General features: G+C 31.2%; 1 protein-coding gene across 3 annotated transcripts in view; it reads left to right on the top strand.

Moving 5' to 3' along the window:
• The window catches only part of FSTL5 (follistatin like 5), a 642,677-nt gene that overhangs the window by 210,431 nt on the left and 415,449 nt on the right, over nt 1–16,797 (top strand). For all 3 annotated transcript variants that reach the window (XM_069493244.1, XM_069493243.1, XM_069493242.1), the window contains exon 4: nt 10,531–10,779. In XM_069493244.1, coding sequence (XP_069349345.1) covers nt 10,531–10,779 — 249 coding nt within the window. The remainder of the gene's footprint in view (nt 1–10,530; nt 10,780–16,797) is intronic.

Below are 16,797 nucleotides of genomic sequence, written 5' to 3'. Positions count from 1 at the left end.
TTAATTATTCCAAACAGCTAAAGTAAGGAAATTGAAAGAATTCAGATGTTAAGTTTTTGGAGTAATTAGTTATGAAATGGATTTAAACTATAGCTGTTGGAGGAGAGAGGTGAGGGGTTGAAGGAAATGAGTTTATAAGAGTAGAGAAAGTACTTTGCATTCTAAGTTTTGTTTTAAATATCCAAGGAACTCAAGTGATCAGGTGACTCGGAACCACCGTTGTATCAATAATGAGCCCAGGATTCTGAACCCGAGGACAACATATTCACCTCTCATGACTTGCTAGTACACAAAACTCTACCATTGGCCTAAACCTTCAAAAGGCGGGAAAAGCCTCAAAAGTAATTGAGATTAAATTAAAGTCTAAAGAGATGTGGTACTAAGTTAATTCTTAGAAAATAAAGTCTTTTTTTTTTTTTTTTTTTTTTTTGCAAATAGTAGATGTTCAAGATTTTGCAATGAAATTAATGAACTAATCAGTACTTTAAGTCAACCACTGCATTGAGGTTTCTTGTGGGGGAAGGGGAGAATTTGTTAATCATTGGCTCTGTTTAGATTTTTGCCAAGGCTAAGAAATCAGTTTTGCTGGAGTTGTCTTATACTGGTTTATGAGAGCTGACTATTTGATTATTCATATCTCTTCTTAAATTCAGGCTTCGTAATGTCTTATTTGTAGCTTTAAATCACTCACGTTGGGGGTATTTTGCACCATAGAAACTGGAAAATGCTACAAACAGTGCCTTTCATCACACATAGATCACCACATTACCGGTTATGAAGAGCTCAGACATTTTAAGGACCTTTCCAATAATCTGATGTTATAACAACTGTTATAAATATGGCTCTTACACAACCCTGAGGTTGTTTCTTATGCAACAGGTGTAAAGAAAAGGTGGGGTAAACATAACTAGCCACATTTCAAAAAAGTATAAATTTGAAGGAAAAAATGAGACAACCTTTAATCCAGTGCTGTGGAAATCTTGAGTCCTTCTCATTTCCCTTAATGGATGCCAGGGGGACTGGAGATGGTACTCCCATCCCTGCTTTAACCTGAATGGTGACACTTTGGTTTACTTTATATGGTGGGATTTTGCATTAGATTTTCTCTAAATAGTAATTTCTCAGTTAAAACAATGTGTACACACACACACCCACATACACCCACACACTCCTACCTACATCATCTATAGTAGTATTTAGAATTGTGACTGAGGGGTGTATGTTCCATTAACTAAGTATATTGCCAACTTTAAAGTCATTTCAAAGCCAGGTGCAGAAGCATGCACCTACAGTCCTAGCTAGTCAGGAGGCTGAGGCAGGAGGATTGCTTGGTCCCAACAGTTTGAGACCTGTCAGGTCAACGTAGCGAGACCCCATTTCTAAAATAAATAAATAAATAAATAAAGTCACTTTCAGTTATCAACATTCTACACCAAATTTTATGAAAGTAAATATTTTCCAATTAAAAATCTCAACAAATTGTTTTGTGGATATTGACAAACTGATTCTAAAGTTTGTGTGCAGTGACAAAAGACCCAGAATAGTCAACACAAAACTGAAGAACAAAGTTGGAAGACTGGAATTACTTGACTTTAAGATTTACTATAAAGCTACCGTAATCAAGACTGTGTTGTACTGCAAAAAGAGAAAAAAGACTGACAGAACAGAGTGGAGAGCCCAGATGGAAACAGACCCACACAATCATGGTCAATTGATTTCTGACAAAAAAGCAAAGGGAATTTAATGGAGAAAGGCTATTCTTTTCAATACATGGTCCCAAAACACCATACAAAAAAAAAAAGAATAGAAAAGAAAATGAATCTAGACACAGCCCTTGTATCCATCACAAACATTAACTCAAAATGGATAACAGACCTAAATGTAAAATGCAAAATTATAAAACTCCTAGAATATAGCATAGGAGAACATCTCGATGGCCTTGGGTTTGGTCATGAAATTTTAGTTACAACACCAAGCACAATATATGAAAGGAAAAATTGATTAGTTGGACTTCATTAAAATTAAAAACTTCTCTGTAGAAGACACTGTCAGGAGATTGACAACACAAGCTATAGAATGGGAGAAAATATTTGCAAAAGGCATATCTGATAAAGGACTGATACACGAACATACAAACTCTTAAAATTTTACAAAGAGAAAAAAATGGGAAAAGGTCTGAGCAGACACCTCACCAAACATGATATACAAATAGCAAATAACCATCTGAAAATATGCTCAACATCATATGTCATTAGGAAATTCCAAAGTAAAACACCAAAATAGCATTACTACTTACTGGAGTAGTAAAAGTCTAAAACACTGCTGACATTAAAAGGTGGTTAGGATGTGCAGCAACACAAACTCTCGTTCATTTTAGGAAATTGCAATTAAAACACCAAAATACCACTACTATTTAATTGAATAGTAAAAGTCAAAAACACTGCTGACACTAAAAGTTGGTTAGGTTGTGCAGCAATGAGAACTCTCATTCGTCACTGGTAGGGAATGCAAAATGGTACAGCCACTTTGAAAGACAGCTTGGCAATTTCTTACAAAACTAAATATTCTCTTACCATCCGATCTAACAATAGTACTCTTTGATATTTATGAATACCTAAATGAGTTGAAAACTTATTTCTCCACAAAAACCTGTACATGAGCATTATTTTTCATGCCCAAACCTGGAAGCAACCAAGATGTTCTTCAATAGGTAAATAAATAAATAAACTGGTTATCCATACAATGGGGCATTATTCAGCAATAAAAAGAAATAAGCTATGGAGCCACAGATAGACATAAAGGAATTTTAAATGCATATTGCTACATAAAAGAAGTCAATTTTAAAAGGCTACATATTGTATAATTCCAACTTTGTAACAGTCTGGAAAAGGCAAAACTAAGGAAACATTAAAAGGGTAAGTGGTTACCAGGGGCTCAGGGGAACAGAGGGGATGATGAGTAGGATGAACAGAGTGAGCCCCGATGTAAACTATTTACTTGGCTCACAAGGCTGTGGCAGAGTTGATTCATGGACTGTAACAAAGAAACCGCATGGCAAAGGAGCAGGATGTTGGTGGTGGGGAAAACTGTGCATTTGTTGGGGAAGGAAATATATGAAAACTCTATTTTTTATTCAATTTGTCTGTGAACATAAAATTGCTCTAAAAATAGTCCATGAATTTAAAAAAGTAAATATCAATGCATTAAAAGCACATTCTCATAAAGAAAAAAAAACAATTTTTCCAAAACAAATTAAGTGTATTTTTCTACTTTTATGCTTAATTTTTAAATCTTATATTTCTTTATGAGAAACCAATAGTTTTCTTGCTTTATTTTTACTTTTTTAGTTAATAGACTATTTTGGGTCAATTTTACTCCAAAAAATTTGGAAAAAATGTATATTTTTAAGAAATAATTTACTAAAGTTGATTTTATAATCAAAACTTAAACATATAAAGCAATAATCTTCTAGCAGTCATTTATCTCTATAATTATAACAGAAATTACTATGTCTTCATTTTTCAGTCAATTTTATATTAGCCATATGACAGTCTTGATTCTAACAATCAGCATAATAATTTAAAGGCTTAGCTGGCCAAATCTAACCTTCTATTATAATGTTTGACCTTCACTTAAAGATTTTTTAATATGTTGTTTAATAAAAATGTCTACCTTATCTGAGAATAATCTATTTACTAGTTTAAATTTTAATAAGAAATAAGATGTTTTTAAAGGGTTGGGTTTATTCCAAAGCCTGAAATATTTTAAGTCTCAAATATGATTCAGCATATGTCTTTAATCTCATTGCATAGATTTATATAAAATAAAATGCTATTTTTATTTATGCTAATTGATTTATTTTCTTATTAATTATATGGATCAACATGGTTTATAGAGGGAGTAACAGCTAACTATTGAGCAAAATAAAATACCTTTTTTCATAATTTCACTCAAGTATCTTACTGAATCAAAACACTTGAGAACAAATATTTTGCTTCTACTAATCAGAAATCTTCGTTCTCTAATAAAAGGCCTTAAATACCATATATTCACATATGGTCTCTCTCTCTGTCTTTCTATCTATTGACATATCTATAATGTCAAGATATTCAATAGCTACCAAGGGAAACTATATAGAGTAAAATTTTTGACTTTTAACCAATTTCTATCATAAATAAAATATTTTTACTTTTAGGAAAGTATGTGACCGTAAGTACTACTGTAAGTAAATTCTCAGTGGGATAGAGATGTTAAGGTAATATGAGAATTCATGGCTTACAAATGGGACTTGGAAAGGGTAAAATAAAATAAATGATGAAGAAAATCTTCGTGTACTTCACTGTCAAGGTCACAAGTTTAGGTTGGAAAGAGTTTTGAAATTGTACCTTAGACTCTTCTGTGTTCTACTGTCAAGATTATTGTAATTCTGTTGAGAACATCATATAAAAAATAATTGTTCGAGACCAGCCTGAGCAAGAGCAAGACCTCATCTCTACTAAAAATATAGAAAGAAATTAGCTGGACAACAAAAAATATATAGGAAAAAAAATTATCCGAGTATGGTGGCATATGATTCTAGTCCCAGCTACTTGAGAGGCTGAGGCAGGAGGATTGCTTGAGCTCAAGAGTTTGAGGTTGCTGTGAGCTAGGCTGATGCCACGGCACTCTAGCCAAGGCACTCTAGCCCCGACAACAGAGTGAGACTCTGTCTTAAAAAAAAAAAAAAGAAAGAAAGAAAAGAAATAATTGTTGCCATTTTAGTTACTGATCTCAAATCATCTAACTTCTGGAAATGACACATCAAAAATCATCTCCACTGGCAAACATTCATTAGTATTAAACAGAAACTATAATTTGGATGGATGCAATTTACCTGGATCCCTGGCTATTTTTGTACTTATCTTTTTCATATTTACCTATTCTTAAAAGGAAAAAAAAATCCTATTGCAAAATTACATGAAGGTGCTTGCAGAAGTCCAATGGATTGTCTAAAATAAAATAGAAAAGAAGGTTCCAAATTCACTGAACTCCAGATTATGTGACCATTCAAAAGGATTGTCATTCAATAGTGGCACACTGGCAAACTTTTCATTGGGCATCCTTGTTTTGACTGACTTCTCAAAGTAGCAGCAGGAAACACACATCCCAATCATTAAAGGTCATGAAAAGATCATACTGTGCTCAATCTTTTGTGGGCATTCCTGTATTTACTTGAAATGCCCCTTGCCATGAATTTTGTGAGGTCTGAATGCATTTTGTTACAGTTTACAGTGTGCAACAGGAAATTGTATTTTGGATTTACTGAAGAGTTTCACAGTTTTTCAATGTGTGGGTAGGAAAATGTCACCAAAATATTATACTTAATTCTAAATCAAAATATATAATTATATAATTGTGAGCCTTTACTTTCTTTTTTCTTTTTTTTTTTTTTGTTACTGAGAGAAATGTTCTTGAAAATTTTAGGAGTATTGAGAACACACGTTTCATCAGTTCTCTAAAGGCATTTCAAATGAATATAATAGAAATTAGAATTGTCAAAGGCAGTTTTATTTATTCCAGTGACTTTAAGTCAATATATTCTATGTGCCAAGTCTGTAGTAAATGATAATTCTTAATAATAATAATCACTACATTTTTAAGCACATATTTTGTGCCAGGCACTTTCAGTGCACCATCTCTTATAATCCTCTCAACAGCAATATGTATTATAATTATTATTATTTTTATTTCTATTTTATTTATTCATAGAATTAATACTTATTGAGTTCCTACTATGTTCTAGTTTAGATGGGAAAACTCCAAGACTCAGTCATTTTAGCCAACTTGCCTAAAATTGCACTTGTAGTAGGAATAGAGATAAAAGATTCTGATTTTAAAGACCACATTGTAACTATTAGCATAAAATAAAAACAAATAATATCAAAGTCTTAGAAAAAAAGAGCAATATGAATAATCTAAGTTAAAATTCTGTTGCACTTTGTATAGTTAAGGGTATTTCTACAGTATGTAAATATTATTCAAATTAGAGAATTATGAGTATATGATTATTTAATGCCAGTGAACTATAAATATTAGACATTCTAGCGTAAGCTTACTAAATATAATTACAAGACATTAACTTTCATTAGAACTGTGTTTTGCCAAGCATTATTAAATTAAAGTATTATTTATATGAGAGCAAATCTAAAGATAATTTGTTAGTTACCTTTTATTTAGCCGCTAGAATAGCAGATCCAAAGAGATTGCAGCCTCACCAAGGTCAGACAAGTATGTAATGAAAAAGACAAGACTTAATCCCATTCTATACCAAAAATCTGTTGTTCTTTTTAAAAAATCAAAGTGAATATAATCCTTACATTTTGTACTTCGACATAATAAATTTTCATAAGATAGCACCTCAAATAACTTGCCACTCTAAATACAATGATATGTTTATGTTCCACAATAAAAATTAAAAGTAGTTAGCTCATCAAAATCTGGCTCTTCCCTCCCCCTGCTATTATTGATTAAAAATCCAGCGTCTGTCTTTATTCCATGCTGCTCATAGCAGCCATCTGAACTCCTACCCTCTCTTCAAACACAACCTCAACTGTTACACACTACATTGTCTGTAAGGTCTGACCTGACCTTAGTCTCCTTTGTGCCCTTAAGTGTGTGCCTAAATCTTAGCCTGTCTACTTGAGCATGTTCAAGTTCTATCTTAGGCTCTTTCTAAGCCACTTGAAGAAAGTGTCATTGACTGTTCTTTTTATGTATCCTATAGCAACTAATATGACACCTTGCATAGAAAAATAATTTCATATTACTAAAGTTTATTTCGATTTAGATCCACTGTATGTTAAGTACCTGTCGGATATGTTAGATATGCATATATAGATATAAATATAAATATAAACATAGATTTATATTCCTTGAAGAGAATTTCATTCACGATTGAGAATCTGGAAAGAAACATCTTTAGAATTAATGTCGAATTGTTTGTTTTATGACTTGGTGTCTTTAATATTTTAATGTTTTATCTTTATTGCAAATCTGAGGAATTTTTGAAATTCTCTGCAGGAATAGAAATTATAAAATGATATACTTGTTAAATATGTATCCCTTTTTTGGAAAAAAGTTATATTTTATACAGCTATAAGATACCAGGATATAAATTCTAGATTAAAATGCATTTAGTGTATTATCTGACTGAATGTACTTAAAAGAAATCTTTGACATGTTGATCAGATTAAATTGATTTAATCTCAGCTGAAACTGAAGTTCAGCATTAGTCATGGATAATTACTGTCAGAAAGGGTATGTTCTAGCTATTCATTTACATAATATGAGCTTTCTTTTGGATTGCATATGAATTAATTAAATTTCCTTTAATTGTAGCAGCTACATGCAACACACAGCTTCTAGCTAGTGTAAAGTAGTTCATTAACTTCTAGAAAATGGCCAGTATCCTAATACAAATCTCTGAACACGAGTAGAGGCTCTCAGCAGAAGGATTTAAGAGGAGAAAATCTGGGAAATAAATAGTCGCCAAGCAAAATATGCTACGTATTGACCACATGTTATAGTGAAGCATTTCCCCCCAAGAAGGAAAATTACACTGATTCAATTTGTAACCAAACTTAAAATGATCAGGTACTCTTAATAAACTTTAGCTCATTTTGATAATAAAAAACTAAAACACTCTGTTGATAAATCTAACTTATCATTTGATAGTAAGAAAATATATAAAATTAACAAAGTATAACTATGTTAGTGAAATTCTTGTGTAATAATGGCAGCCCCATTTTGGACTCTATAAACATTAGATCAATAATTTGCCTAAGTACTGGTATAAGGATGGGGAAATATTTTTCCACTTTGAAATGCGTATTTTATAGTCATAATTGACATAATTTTGGACTTTCTTTTAGCACATTTGTTAAAATGAAAACTTTAGACAAATTGAATTTAACAGTTTATTTGACCAAAGAACAATTCATGAATCTGTAATAGTCAGACTTAGAAGAGATTCAGAGAGCTCTGTCCAGCAGTGTGAGCAGTGAGCTTCAAAAGGCCAAACACAAAAGCAAAGTAAAGAAATGACAAGATTGGTGACAGCTATGGCACTACCTTATTCTGGTGTGATGAGGTATTTGCCTTATTTGGGTATAGTCTGATCAGTCTGCTGCTGGTGATTGGCTGAAATTCAGCTGTTTACAGTTGGCTGAAACCTGGCTTTGTTACAAAAAATATACTCCTAAATTTAGTTTTGGTTTGTTACATACTAAGTTCAGTTGCAGTTTGTCACTTAGAAACTCAAAGTACTGAAACAATCTCCAGCTAATGGACTTCTCCTTATTTAATTTAACATATTGAACATTAAAAAGCAATAATATAAAAGTGTAAAAACTTGCCAAATATCATCTCAATCCAGCTAATTAATTATGTTCATTTTTCCATTTCTTTTCCTTGTATCTTCCGAAAAGTTGCAATATTTTATATGGTTTTGATTATAGCATTAACTTCTCATCTTTTCTACTTCAGAGCATTTCATAATCACTTACCTAGTCCTTTTCTTAGTATTATATCTATTTTAACTATAAAGTAGGGTTTCATTAAGTCAGAGGCCCTGAAGTGTGATCCTGGAAGCAGCAGTTATCACTATTACCTAGGAACTTGTTAGACATATAAATTTTGGACTATACTGAAGATTTATTGAATCAGAAATTCTCGGGTGAGATGGAGGAAGAATTTTTGTTTTAACAACTTCTCTAGGCTATTTTTATGCATGCCAAAGTTCAAGAACTATTGCATTAAATAAATATTCCAAAATTTATTAAAATATTTGAATGGATTGTCAATATTTAAAATAATACTACATTGGAAAGCTCTGTTCAATAAATTATTTTTTTCACTTTTTTGTTGCTTTCTTAACAATTGGAATATAGTATCAAATAGTGCAAATATTTTAAAATTGCTTTTTAGTAGATTTGTTCTAACTTCCACTGCTATCAGAACATGTAAATTAATTTTTTGAAAAAATTGTGCTATTGAAAGTGTTGGTCTTTACTGTGTAATTTTAATTTTGCCTATTTAAATTCTATTTGGAAATACATGCATAAATATAAAAATAAAATTAATGTATGAACTTCATTAAAAAAACTTGATTATTTAAATGTTTTTATTCACATCTTTATGTCCTATGAAAACTAGTTTTTGAAGAAATAATAACTAACACTTAAAAGTAACACTTTTAACAGTTAAAACTAACTAGTTTTACATATACCAAGCCCTTTAATCTCGATGAGCCTATGAGAATATACTACTGTTACTCCTATCTTATGTATGAAGAAACTGAGTTACGAATGGGTTAGGTACACACTCTCGGTGCCAAAGCTTACAACTGGTAGAGCTGTGATTTAAACTCAGGGTCAGATTTCATGTTCTTAATCATTTTGAAGCCATGATGTAGAGAGATGATCTAAAACAAACAAGCTGAAAATATACACTAAGTACCCAAGAAAATTACTATAATTTAAGTTTAAAACTTCTCAAATCTTTACTTTTCTTTTTGCAATATAAAGGTGTCATTGATGTTAATCATGTATACACATATATTTATGTGTAATATATCTTTGTATGCATGTTTATTTGTATGTGTATATGCTTATGCATATATGCATATATTTGTGTATATGCATATATTTATATTCAGTTTATTACCATTTTTGATTTTTTCAGAGGTCTCAAAAGAGAAAAGCCAGTTCTGTCTAGAAAATCATAATCATTTCAGCCTTAGTACAAGACTGCTGGATCCACCTATACTTTTCTGATGTCAATGGAGATTGTTAGACTGAATAAGTAACAAGAAAATTGATTTCTTCATGCCTTGTTCATTTAATCATGAAATGCATCAGTGATTTCAAGTGTTAAAGATCAAAATAAGAAAGGGTCAGCTATCAGAAGCTACTAAGAAGTTCATTATTTTTCACTCTAATCTCCTCTCATTTTCTGCCTTATATGCATGTATTTCCTTTCTCTTGTCCAGAAGTCTGTTACTGTAAAAGTTAATATTTATTATGTGCCAGGGATGTGCTTTCTATGGATTATTGCATGTAATATTTTGTACAACTCTAGGAGATGGTCCATACTTTTATCCCCATATTACAGATGGGACAACTTGGCACAGGGAAGGAATTTATCCAAGGACATCAAGCTAATAGAAGGAATTTATCCAGGACATAAATCCTGGTAGAGTCAACATTTGAACACAGGCAGTTTAGCTTGAGAGACCTTTCTTGAATGAAGCACTATACTACCCTGGGGATGGAGAGGAGGAAAAGAGGAGAAGAATGTTGAAAGCATTTTGAAAAAGCTCATCTGTGGGTGCTGATACAAGCATCTTCTCCACTGAAAACAACTGAATTCTGAATATAGTATTCTATAATTGTCTTAGAACATTTTTTTCATTTGATACTTAGAAATGTCCATATTATTTGGACATTTTAACCAAATGATTTTCTTTTCTTTTCTTTTTTTCTTTATTCTCAGGATTTCTGACTCAGGATGGCTCTTTTGGATCTTGTGAAAATAAGTACTGTGGTTTGGGGAGGCACTGTGTTATCAGCAGGGGGACAGGGCAGGCTGAATGTGCCTGCATGGAACTTTGCAAACGGCACTACAAACCTGTGTGCGGATCTGATGGAGAATTCTATGAAAACCATTGTGAAGTGCACAGAGCTGCTTGCCTGAAAAAACAAAAGATTACTATTGTTCACAATGAAGACTGCTTCTTCAAAGGTAAATACTGGGTGAACCTAAAGTGTCACTCTGTTTCTTTCCTATTCTCAACTAGTGCCTTTAAATATAAATGCTAGCACAATTTTATATTAACAAGGAAGAAAAGAAAGGCAGAAAAAATAAATTCAGCTTAATTAAACCAATAAGCAGTAGTGTGAGGAAATTTACATGGATACAATTCTGATATTCAGTTATGAGAAATAAGGCTGGCCAAAATATGACTCAAAATTTAATATAGCTTCCAGCATTGCACCATATGGCTTCTCAATCAGGGATTATCTTAGGGACACAGGGTGGCCAATTCACTCTACAGGCCAAATCCACCCAGTGAAAAGCACCTGGAGTGAAATTGAGGGAAGAATGAATGCCAAGCCATGCTGTGATAACATTTCATTACTTCCTGATGAAAAACAATGGTTTCAGTTTGCACCACATAATTCAAATTACATGGAACTGGTAATTGCCCACTGAAATAACTATGAAGAAATGATGCTAAACTTAATTAGTGAATCTGAGATGACAGTAGTTTAAAATTTTAAAGTGTTGGTATTTACTTTCATGTACTTGAAAATCATTAGCTTATGGAAAATTAGTAATTTGATACGTTATTTTAACATGTGATATAAATAAATCAGGGAACAGCTTTAATATCATTTATTTATTAATTTGTTGTTATTTGTTTATGCCTTTGGGAATATTTTCTTGTTCACAGTCATAACTTAGATTGAAATTAGTGACTTAAATATATAGATGTTCCACCATTCTAATAGGTCAATGATCAACCTCATTTCTAATCTTAGGTCGGTTCCAAGTCTCAGTTTCTCAGAAGGTCTCTGAAATGGGATTACACTTACAAACATGTTTGACTGCTTTATTCCTAGCTTAAATTTTTGGCTGAAATTTAATGTTACAATACTTCATTCATCTACCTAATGTTACAATACTTCATTCATCTACCTATTAAGGAAAATTGAAGATTTAATTTTTTTAAACTTAATAGGACAAAGTATTATTTTCAAGGTATTAAAAAAAAAAAAAAAGAATACACCCAGCTTTTCAAATGATACAAAATGTAGCCATTGTGGCTACTAGAAGCTCTTTGACATAATTGAAGTAAAATTATATGGATAGTTTACTTACCGTAGTGCACTATCTGAATCTTAAATATATGTGCATAGAATTTTATGATGCTAGATTCTCTTCTTTTACGAGAAGAATAAGAGATGGCTTTGGTTACAAATTCAATTTATTTCCCTTTTCAATCAAATCTATTTTATAAGTAGTTAGAACTGGTTCTATGAACATTGTGCTTTGATACTCATACACTATTTTTTCTGTCATTTTTACCTGAGATGGTACAGTGGAAATTATACTATTGAACTAATGGATAACATTATAAAATTATGTAAATCATATGCAATATGTAACCATGTAAATATTTTAACTTAGAATCATATTCTCAAGCTGAGGTTTTGTTCACCTGACACTCAGTGATTGATTATATGGAAGCACATGATATTAAATACCATGTGAGAAAGTAACCTTTTATATTTAAAGTCCTGCTTTATAGCCAGGTGCTTAGACATAATGCCATGCAATATATAAATCAGTATGACATAGATGAACAAGGACATAGATTACCTTCCTTATAAGTTTACTTCATAAAGCAATGCTTTGAAAAACTTTTGTCCTACAGACTTATATTAAGCATATTTATTAGATCTATAGTTGCTTCAAAATACTTTCTCATCATACATAGCATTAAATTCCATTTATATTATCTGGGTTATTTACCAAGTGTTGGCGTGTTTTCCAGGTCTCAGAAATTGTGGGTCTTCTGTTTGCTTGTTTATTTGTTTTGGTGTTTGTTAACATACAGCTTACTCATAAAATTACTTTATTTCAGCAGAAAAGGAGTAAACAATGTAGAACAAACTAATAAATTTCCTATCTTATTAGTGTGCATTTGGCCAAATTTGCGATGGAAAAGCAGATTCCGTAAAGGTGAAGGACTGATGTTGTTATAGCTAAAATTAATTCTGTGATTGTGAATGATATTTTCTGTGGAATTTCAGCAGGTTATATAGCTTCCTATAATGGCCCAATGAAAAAATCAAATCAAAGTATTAAGTTCAAGAACTGCAAAATGTTATATTTAATTAGATATTTGCAAATAGAATATTGAAACAAGTCAAAACAAATGAAATAGAGAAAACACATTTGCTACTTTTAGATTAACAAAAGTTGATTTTGAAACCTTAGAATGTGGGTTAACAAACATGAACCTATTGGTGAAATCCAGGTCAGGACCTATTTTTTTAACTTGTGTTTTATTGGAACAGAGCCACACTCATTTCTTTAGTGCTTTTGCACTACAAAGGGAAAGTTGAGTAGCAATGGGAACAGAGATCTTATGGCCCCCAAAGTCTGAACAATTTTTATCTGGATTTTTCCAGGAAAAGTTTTTGACCCCTGCTATACAAGATTACTGAGATCTTAAAATTCATTTTTAAAAATTTTAGATTTTTACTATTCTTTATGTTCTTGACTATCTTGATGAATATAGAGATTTACATATGTGGTAAAAATTTAATGAAATTAAACACATACACAAATGGGTGCAAATAAAATAGGAAATCTGAGTAAGATCCATGGATAGTATCAAAGTCAATATCTTGGTTATGATGTTGTACTATAATAATTTTGCAAAATGTTACCATTAGGAGGAACTGGGTAAAGGGTACATGGAATTTCTCTGTATTATTTCTGCCAATTATATGCAAATCTACAATTATTACAAAATAAAAAAAAACTTTAACAAAATATAAGTACTGGAAAAATATTAGAAAATAATTGAAAATTTTTAAAGAAAGTAGGATTTGCATTTTTCCTTACTGATTTGCACTTAAGGTAAGTCCCATTTCCTTCACATATTGAATTTATCAGATTTGTTTGGTATTTACATTTAAACTTATTAAAATAAATTGATGCATTGTTTTAAATTTAAGATTAAAATTCAGGTTAAAAATTATGTATCTATATCAAAATATTTTATATATAACTATATATATAATATTTTTTCTGTTATTTGTGTTAAATATTGAAATGCCTCTGTAGTAATCTCAGCATTTACTATTATTGACTTTTAAATGTACACATGAATTTACCAAGAATTTTCATTAGTGATTTATGATTTGTGGAACTATCTAAAACAAACATCCCTATGAATATAATATTTTTCTAATTTATTTTTATTCATATTTATTTGATCATGAAATAATAGGCTATAATAAGATGTAGAATATTGCAGCATTTGTTTAGTGCCATTAAATACTTTGTGATGACACCCAACATAACATAAAACCTTCTCTGTATATAATGTCTAGCTATTCGTTTTTTTTGATAAAATGGTTCTTCCTTAAAGCCGTTTCCCTTACAAAGGGCTTTCTAACTGCTGCAATTCACATCATCCTTATAGCAAGTACAATTTCCTCTCACCCTGACACCAGGGCAGTCCGTCATACAAAACCTCTAAACTACTCAGAGGGTAGATGTAAGCTGGAGTAAGAAACTCAAGATATAACCTCTGCCAAAATGAAAGAGAACTAAAACTTTTATGAGAAAGTCAATTGAACAGAAACCCTTTTGCCATTTACTATGCTGAGAAAAAAACTGCTGGAAAGGCAAATGTTCTGTGCACTTAAAAATGTGCATCACAAACAATAACAAATAACAACTTAAGAAATATGGTTGTTACAGCTATCTGTGTGCTATTTGAATGAGAACCGATGTTTTCTTTTTCTTTGGCATAATCTGAAGAGACTTCTGTATTTTATCTTTTAATTGATTCTTTTACCTGATTCTTTTTTTTCTTTTTTCTTTATTTTTCCTTTTTTTTTTTTAGAAGGGACTTGTAGAACTTAGACCTGAAAACTGGGCTGCCAAGAATATTTTAAAATGTATCAATGAATGGCATGTGCTAACCTACATGTACTTAGGTCCTTTAGTTGTTTTTTTTTTTTGAAAGGATACCTTTGTAAAGCTTCTATTTTATATATTTATAGCCTTTTATACCACTTCAAGAAAAATAGCAATCCAAATATATATTGTATATAAAAATGTATATACTATCTATGTATTTTATATATATGCACTCTGAAAACTGATACCCAGATTTTTATTTGCTTGTTTGATGTTTTGTTTTTTAGTCAGTATTGGCCAATTGGAACTGCATATTGATGGTGAAATTAATTACTTGGATTATTAAATTAAAATGATAAATTTAGGTGAACACTTTTGAAGCCAGAATATGAACACTTAGAGACTTTAGTTTCTCTGAATTCATTTAGTATCCATAGCATCAAAACCAATTTGATTAATCCCTTAAGTTTTGGTAGATTTATGTTAAAATTTTTTGAATTCAGTGTTGTGAATTTTACATATTTTACACACTTTACATATTTTATATGTTTATCTGCTATTTATAGATAAGTAGTAGCGAGACAACAGATATTATATCTAATATAAAAATGATCTAAAAGAAGTGATTAATAGGGTGATTAATCACTTTTTTCTGGGATTTAGAAATTAGGTCTACTAAACAAATGTTTTTAAAAAACATGTTACCAATCTGGCATGGTGGCTCACACCTGTATTCTAGCATTTGGGGAGGCCAAGAGGGGAGGATCACTCGAGCCCAGGAGTTTGAGGTTACAGTGAGCTATCATGGTAACACTGCTTTCAAGGCTTGCAACAGAGTGACAACCTGTCTCAAACAAAGAAAATATTACTGGAGACTGAAAAGGTGGGAGAGAGAGGGAGAGGTGGGAGGAAAGGGGAGGGCGAGAGGGAGAGGAAGATGGTGAGAGAATGCCAGTACTAGTGATGATGATAATAATAATGATAAATTGGGTATTTATTTCAAAACTTTCACAATGTTATATTATTAATTCATCATAATAACAAGCCAATGTACATAATGAATACAAGCTTAGTGCTTTAAAAATGGCTTGCCAACATTTATCAGTAAGTTAATGCTAAACTAGGACAGGAACCAAGGAATTCTGGCTTCTCATTTAGTGTATGTATGTTCTAAATATCTCTGCTTAAGGTTACAATATAATATCTTACTTGCCCGTGTGCCTGCTTTTCTAAATAAATTTTACTTCTAATAGTGATTTTCATGTGAATATTTGACATCATTTAGAAACAATCTCTCTGTAGTATTCATGAAGATTAAATCATGCATTTAGCATAGTTCTTGGCCAATAGAACACAATGTTAGTGGGTTTAAGACTGGAACTTCAATAAATGTGGACATTTGATTGTAATAAATTTTCAGACTTCAGTCTGTGAAGTCACACATTTTCTTTTAGTTTTGTATTTAGTTATAGCCTTGCATCTGGGCAAATCATGAACTAAGTTTGCCAGATCATTATAGGCTAATTGATGGTAGTAAATTTTCTGATTTTAGATAAGTATATTTAAAAAAAATAACTAAACTGAGTTGGGAAATATATTTGTTATTGATGGACATTTGAAAAACTTTCACTCATCATCACTTTTCTCATTGATTTAGTTTAGGTTAATTTTATCTTGTACCATAAATAGAATACCTATTGGATCTATAACTTAATACCATTTCACCACCCAACCACTCCTGCCCCCCCCACACACATACAAATATCTTTAGGGATTATGAAGTGGGTATTTTTACTGCATTTAATTTCTGTCAAATTGTCCTCAGTGATCTATAGGACCTAAATTTAACTTGCAAGTATTTTAATAGTCTTATCTCATTTTGTTGCTCATTTTTCAGGCTATATCATTTTATTTTAGTTCCCAGTTTAAAATAAGTATTTTAGCTTACTATTTTATTTTGCATTTTCTATGTATGTATGAATATTCCATTCATAGTTATGAGCACAATATTCAAAAGTGACAGGAAAAAAAAACAAAAACATTTTATTAGTTCAAATAATTTTTCTTCCACTTTAAGGAAGTTTAAATATTGTTTCA

This window comes from Eulemur rufifrons, chromosome 18 (genome assembly GCF_041146395.1).
Source record: "Eulemur rufifrons isolate Redbay chromosome 18, OSU_ERuf_1, whole genome shotgun sequence".
Taxonomy (NCBI): domain Eukaryota; kingdom Metazoa; phylum Chordata; class Mammalia; order Primates; family Lemuridae; genus Eulemur; species Eulemur rufifrons.
Note: the sequence above shows the minus strand (reverse complement) of the source record. Positions and strands in the feature narration are given on the sequence as shown.